The sequence below is a fragment of the Triticum dicoccoides genome, chromosome 3B (assembly GCF_002162155.2).
Source record: "Triticum dicoccoides isolate Atlit2015 ecotype Zavitan chromosome 3B, WEW_v2.0, whole genome shotgun sequence".
NCBI classification, from domain to species: domain Eukaryota; kingdom Viridiplantae; phylum Streptophyta; class Magnoliopsida; order Poales; family Poaceae; genus Triticum; species Triticum dicoccoides.
In genome coordinates, this window is record NC_041385.1 from 619,228,927 (window position 1) to 619,236,299 (window position 7,373).

The window sequence follows — 7,373 nt, forward strand, 5'->3', positions numbered from 1 at the left end:
TCCCAAGCCGCATTTTTTTTGAATGTACATTTCCCAAGCCGGAGTACATTTCAATATTGTATACTAGTTAAGTCTAGTTATACAAGATTGTATACAAATAGATGTTATAAATCATTGGACTATTAATATGTTTCGTTAGAAAATATATGATAGGGGAACATGGGGACAACGTGGTGGCCATCTGGTCGAGTGTTACTATGGTCGGCATGCCCTTGCACAAGGCTCTTCCTGGAAGCTTTTTTGATGATGACGAGCTCGAGGTCATTCGACTCACCGTCATCAACAATGCCTACGCGGTGATCTCTCTCAAGGGATACACCTCGTGGATAATTGGGTACTTCGTAAACAACCATACCGAGTCCATCCTTCACGACCAGATGAGTGTCCATCCAGTATCTGTTCTACCATGGTTGATCCGGATCCGTCAAGGAAAGCCAAAACTATCGTAGATGAAGTGCACGTGCAAATTTCTCCGTATCATGATACCAGGTGATCATGATGTATTTGTTAGCCTTCTAGCTCAACTCGGACGAGGCAGAGTTCATGCAGTGTTGGAGATGCAATTGACTTAGGAGGAGACCAACAAGCTGAGGGTCTCCACCATGACACTATGGGAGTGATGTGGTGCCCTCAGCTTCTTCGAGGTCCGAGACGAGGCGGCGGAGTGAAATCGTAATGGAGGTGTTCGAATAATACCAGTGATTGATTGTGTGTGTTTCATTAATAGTATTAGTCAAACTTTAGTTCGTATTGGATCCTTAAGATTATGTTTGTGTTTGTTAAGCAGTAATTTCATTGCAATGGGAAAATCCTCCTCAATAAAGAGTATGATTTTCTTGACACTATAAGGAGTATGATTTTCATCCTAACTAGATGTGTTGCGCATAATAACTTGATCACGTGGAGTGGAGGCCGGGTAGGCAATGTTGTGCACGTGACTCCTCTACTAGCTGCGACATGATGATTGGTGTATGTTGATTGAATAGTTGTGGCATGTGACGAAGTGATTGCATTTGAGATAGTTGTTGTATGCTATTGTGTTCATACAGTTTCAGTCATTGATTTGTTTGTTATACACTACTGGGCTTGTCATTGCTGAAAAGAATGACTATACTATACATAACATTTGTGATTCTATGGTAGATCGAGTTTAAATTTGGAATAGATGTTTCTATGTTCCACAAAACAAACATAGCGTTATTAGAAAGTTGCTATGGGTATTCCATTTTGCTGATGCAATTGTGTTTATTGTTGTCCTCGACTAGATCATGTTGAAAGGAAAATGAGTTTTTAACTCTTCTATTGTTGTGGGTGCTTGAGTGATACAAAGTAGCTCAGAATGAAGTGGTTGTCTGTAACTACATAACGAGACTGCGACTACACAACTGTCTTGTTTTACATAGTTGTTCTGAAGAAAATAATATTGTAGATCACCAATGTTGCCAGTCCCTTGTCTGCTTAGGTTTCTTGACACTCATGCCTTTTTTTTCCTTTTATGTTGTACACTAAAAATTAACTCAAATCTGATATGATTGCACAGGCCCTGGATTTGGAAAAAACATGTAATACTTTTGCCGAAGAACATTAAATAGAACAAATTCAGCAGCTGTCTGCAAAGGTATGTGTCATATTCTTCAGGTTTCTGATTTGCTTTATGATCACTTCATCTGTTTTAGAGAAACCTGAGTATCAGATGACTAGCATGGCTGCCCACTTTAATATCAAATGTTACATTGTTTTGCGGCTGTTTATGCCGATAGATGTAACCATTAATCTATGATCTGGTCATCCCATGAATTAATGGTTTACAACTAGTGCTGGGAAGGTTGCATACATCTGAACACTCATGTTGAATTGATTATTGATTCTGATATTACTACAAATCTTTCCTGAATTGCAGATTGCAGACCTGAGACATTGAGACATTGGGTCAGCGACCTGAGCTGGAGGGTCTACCGGTAAAATTAATTTTTAATAGATTCATATGTTGCTTATATTTACTGATTAGAATTTATGTTTGCATTCTATGGTGATAGGTTCTGAACTCCTAGTCTTACCAAAGTGATTCTTCTCTGCTTTGAAAACTCAAAGAATAATGTTCATCTATACTCTACTTTTCACTCCTAAATTACTACCAGTGCATCTTAAGCTAATCCAATGGGCAAAGTGGCCAAGTACATCGGTGACCTGCTTTTACTTATATGTAATATGCTTCTACTAGGGATTTGTGAAATTCCAGGCTGTGCCATATGATCGCACGAGTAAAATATACAATCTGATTTTGTAGCTCACATATGATTCAACGTGAATAAATTGAGAGTGGATAATCCTTCGATTTAAGCGGTTTGGAAGATACTTTATGCAGCCGATGCAAAGGATTCACAACTACCAGAGGCTAATGAAATAATCACCAATTCACCAGGCTTGTTCTCAGATGAAGCAAAGTGAGATGTGTGTCGCATGATTTTGTGGGTATCATTATCAACTAGTAGTCCTGAATCTGTAAATGATGAATAACATTTGACATTAGCCGACATGGTGTGTTAAATACAGTTTCCCTGAACTTGCTACTGCAAAATGTTAAGTACTCCCACTGTAAAGAAACATAAGAGCGTTTAAATCATTACTTTAGTGTTTTAAACACTCTTATATTTCTTTGCGGAGGGAGTAGTTATGATGCATTCACACTCACCATTCTAAGATGTTTTTTTGTTGTTGATGGGAACATTCTAAGATGTTTTTGCTTGACGGAATTCCTACTACATGTGTCAGATTTCAAGTTTTTCTCCAACCACATAAGGCAGCAAAGAATATTTGTAGCAGCTAGGTTATAAAACACACCCCAACACCGCTATGACGATAAACTTTCTGCTTTTCCTGAAGAAATTGTTGGTGGCACTATCTTTCTGTAATGCAAAAGCGTGAGATCTGTCCAAACGTGCACCAGATTGCAATTCCTCCCACATCTCAACATAAAACTTAAACCTATGGAAAAGGTTTACTTGATCCATCTCTAGTTTTCATCTCTATTCAGCACCATTTTCGTTGTTCATAGTTACTGATGAGCAGAAAGGAGACATCAGATAGACAAGTAGTACACATCCTTTTCGTTGATTGACATAGCTATCATGGTAAAGTGAGAAATATCTTAAAAGGATGATTTAACTTCTCCACATAGCTGTTGTGGTCTCATTTTGCCCGGATGTCTCCATTCTCTCTCCGGTGGGAGAGCTTCAGCAGATGGATACTTGCTCATTGTTGTGCACTAATAATGTCAAGAATCTGCATGCAATAGAGGTGATAAAGCATATAAATGAGCAAGAACATCGATTTTTCTTTTTTGGCTCTAAAAACGGACATAGAGGGGGACCAAACTTAATGGGTGAAAGTGAAACCTTATTGGCGAACTGTTGAAAAGCTTGTCCTTCCATCAATTTCTCCAATTCCTACAGATGAATAAATTAATGGGCAGACATGAGGAAATAAATAAATGTGGCAAAAAAAGGGTCAGATACTTTAAGTGAGCTAGCTGCATCTATGTGCACCACTGTCAATTCAAGTGACATGGGCCTACAATCTGATTGAAAATCAAAGTCATAATGGAGGATGAGAAATAGAGGTGTATACTATTCTCATGAGGAAATTTGGATTTCTCACTCACGCTCTCCTGATTTGTGGATGCTAAGTTGGGTCAGATGCAATACAATAGTTATTGCATGAATGCACGTGCAATTAACAAGTAAATTACCTTTTCTGGTTCTGAAGAGCCATCAATTTGAAGTATCATTTTCTGCAGTTCAGAGTCCCTGAGAGCATCTCTGACTTCATTTAATTCAACTGGCAAGGACAAAAACAGAGTAAAAATGCAACGAATATCTAACAGTTAGCTAGCATGGAGTGATTCTGCTCCAGCTGAAGTGCTTAGTATTATCATTCATATGATGTAGTATATGACAATCTTTTCCATCAAGTTGGGTGTTATTCAGGACTGTATTACCATGCCATTTCAGATAGCCCTATACTTGAGTTCAAGGCCAATTCTAAAGTTCAGCTTCGTGTACTTGAGTAATAAGAATTGAAATGTTGGCACAGCATTAACATACACGTTTCAAGCTACCCAAATGAGGAAGTGGTCCAGTTAAAAGGCAAGCAAATTATTCAAAAAGGATAAACCTCTATCAGGAGTTGAGGCAAATGTAAGAGAATTAGATGCCATCGTAATATCCTTTCCCAACTAATCTACATGATGACAACAGCCTGGAGAGAGCAACAATATAAATAGGAAGTCAAATTTGGTAGTAAGGTACGCCATACCTAAGGACCTTAATCTATTCCGGTCAACAAGCCAGCTTGGATCCTCAACTTCAAGAGCTTTTGTAGGGCACACTGTGTTTGGAGATTGTGCAGGGCACGTTATGTCCGCTGCTGCAGAGCAACAGTATAGCTTACAATCAAACAATTTATTGCCATGCATTCATAAATTTAAAATGAAGCTATATATTGCATCCATCGACATATTTAGAGAGATTATCTTAAATTCTTTTGACAGCTACAGCTGGAGGTAGTGGTGAAATGGTGACCTGAAGGAATATCCGTAAGTACACAACTATAATTTATTAGTCTGAGCTTAAGCAATTTTCACTGCAAAAAATCAAATGGAAAAAATAGTGAAATTATATAAGACATCAGGGTGTTGTATTTTACCTAAAGAGGGAAGCTGGTCCTCATCAGGGTTTTTACTTAAAGAGGGAAGCTGATCCTTGATATTGGGATAATCTGTTCCTTTTTCCAGCAACACAGAGCTCGTCGCTGAAAACAAAAGAGTGCTGATATATAAATCCCTCCAAATTATATTAGTCAAATGTAATAACTTAAGCAAAACGTCTTGCAATCTAATGCATGAACTGTGATTTATTACAATTGGATAAGCCCTTTTATTGGGTGAGTAGATGATCTGGAATATTTTTGGGTACACAGCTAGTCAACTTCTTTTTATGGAACAGATTGCATATGATGGGAGACCAAACACAGTGGTTATCAATACAACATATATCTGAAACTACCAATTGCCACTCCCCCAATTTTTGTGATGAACTAACAGAAGTTGGTATCCACCTTCAAGGGAAACTATTGAATTGCAATCAATAGGAACGGCCACATTCAATGAAGTAGATATGAGTGCTCCTTTCTTGAATAGTATATATTATGTACTTGTGTGTGGGACCTTTCAACCACAACATCATGATTCACATCATTTTCTCATGTATGTGAGTTCTATAGCTGCTTGCAACAACTGTCTGAGTCCACAATATGTTACAAAAAGCAATCATGTCTTAAGAGTTCTCTTCGAAAGGTAGAGCACTTACTAACTTCCTCCTGCAGCGGCGGCTTGTTAGTTTCTTCCTGGGGCACTATCTTTTGGCAGAATTCAACTGCACAAAAAGCAATATCTACTATCAAATGCTGGCTAGCAAGAAAAAGAGGGATATGCAGCGACGGATGTTCATATAGATAGCTTGATATTATATAAATAGTAGTGACAACTTGCATGTTAGTGGTGCTATGAGGGTGGGGGAGGAGGGGGCTTCTAGTCGGTGGGCACGGCAGGAGGGTGTCACTTAGTGACTACGCGGATTACATGGCTGCTTGTGAATCATGCACATTGTGTTGTTAAACCAAAAGAAACAATATTAGTTCGAAGTATATTTCAGTAACAAAACAGAGTGCATTTCTTACTGGCCTCTATCAGTATTAAACTTTTATGAAGTGTGTCCTCTAAGGCTCTAACACCCTATTTCCTTCAAAAGTTTAAGATAATGAACAACGAGGACAGCACTGAAGTCTGAAGTACCTTTGTGTTTTTTAAAGCATATCACAGAGCAACTGCAAGGGAGAATGAGACAATATATTAGGTCCGTCCAACAACATTCAATATAGGAGATAAGGAGGCAAAAGAAGTTAATAGCTCATGCTTTAAAAAAATGACAGTGTGCATTCAGGAAGTTCGACCTTGATGTATCACTAAACAGGAAACATGGTGTGAAGCGCTATTGTGTATTTCTCTGCTATAGTTTTTAGGGTTTATCAAAAATTTAAAATCAGCTCGAAACAAGGGCAGGTCTGGATGCTGAATTACTAATGAATGGCAGATTAAGTTACCAGACAAAATTAGATAAGAAATTGAAGAAACCATAACAAGGCATGCATGGAGGAATATTTATTATTGTAGACTGTGAATTTGGATAAAATTACATGGCATGCTTCACATCCTTAAGCTATGAGCTCAACAGATCAAGCATTCTTAAGTAATGCTACTGATAGGCATAAGGTACTATGGTACTAGGATGTTTGGATATCAGATTCAGATCCGGTGATACCATAAAGAGTTATACGTCAGCAGACTAAAACCTGGTCATCTCTGTACTAAGTTATCTCTATTATGCTACAAGTGGTTTTGCCTCTGTGTGCTTTCACATTCATCTAAGGATAAAGAAAATGAATACTCTGCGACATTTGAATTCGGAAATCACAAAGATTAGGTCATGAGTAAACAATCATATGAGAGAAGGTATGAACTATTATAACCTTGGTGAGTAGTTGACATATGCCTCTGAAATATAATATAGCATTGGTTAACCGCTATGATATTAATAAATACAGAAGGAGTTCCAACCATGCCTCAATAGGATAGTTTTCAAGTACCAACCATGCCTCAATAGGATAGTTTTCAAGTACCAACCATGCCTGGTGAATCTGTTCCATGAACGCTAGGTACTGAGTTCTTTTTTTCCAAACAATAAGCTAATCCACTATTATCAACGAGAAATTGCACTGAGAGCACATTCTGACATGCACACTGATGGTTATCAATTTCCCACTTAGCTCTTGCCTGGTGGTATGGCTAAACAGTGAATAGACCAAGAAATCCAATCAATACAGCAAAAGGAGTTCCTCATACACCGGCGTGCCACGCCCATCTTCAGCAAGAACTCGCATACGCAAAACTGTAAAGAAGCTGATGATTCAACTTACTAGGGCGTGCGGCAAGTGGGGCACTTGTACTTGGACGGCGCCTCCTTGCACACATCGCAGCTCCCACCACCCATTCGCAGGACAACCGGAAATTCGGTTCGGTTGTCGGTTGATGCCGAATTTGTCCAGGTAGCTAGCTGATGTCGGCGTCGGGAGACCAGGAAGCTGGAAGTAGAGGCTGGAGGCGTTGTGCCGTGGTGGATCAGATACGGGCGGGCGGGCGACCTATTAGTGGAGAGCACGGCGGACGGAGGACGGCGAGGCCGCTAGGTTGAGCGGCGGCAGGGGCGAGCTCGGGTAACGGGGCGCCGGCGAGGATGAGTGGCGGCGAGGGAGGGGGG

At 39.5% G+C, this 7,373-nt stretch overlaps 1 protein-coding gene across 2 annotated transcripts; it reads right to left on the reverse strand.

Annotated features, from left to right (window-relative positions):
* Positions 1–2,854: 2,854 nt before the first annotated feature.
* Positions 2,855–7,364, reverse strand: LOC119277468 (zinc finger HIT domain-containing protein 3-like). 2 transcript variants are annotated; one of them, XM_037558751.1, is made up of 8 exons: positions 7,033–7,364; positions 5,852–5,883; positions 5,367–5,432; positions 4,705–4,809; positions 4,315–4,422; positions 3,749–3,837; positions 3,396–3,446; positions 2,855–3,282 (listed from the first exon to the last, which is right to left on the reverse strand). In XM_037558751.1, the coding sequence occupies exons 1-8, from the start codon at positions 7,104–7,106 to the stop codon at positions 3,253–3,255; spliced, it is 555 nt and encodes a 184-aa protein (XP_037414648.1). In that variant the 5' UTR covers positions 7,107–7,364; the 3' UTR covers positions 2,855–3,252. The 2 variants fall into 2 exon arrangements, with proteins under 2 accessions (XP_037414648.1, XP_037414647.1); XM_037558750.1 differs by having other exon boundaries at positions 4,315–4,425.
* Between the last annotated feature and the right edge of the window lie 9 nt (positions 7,365–7,373).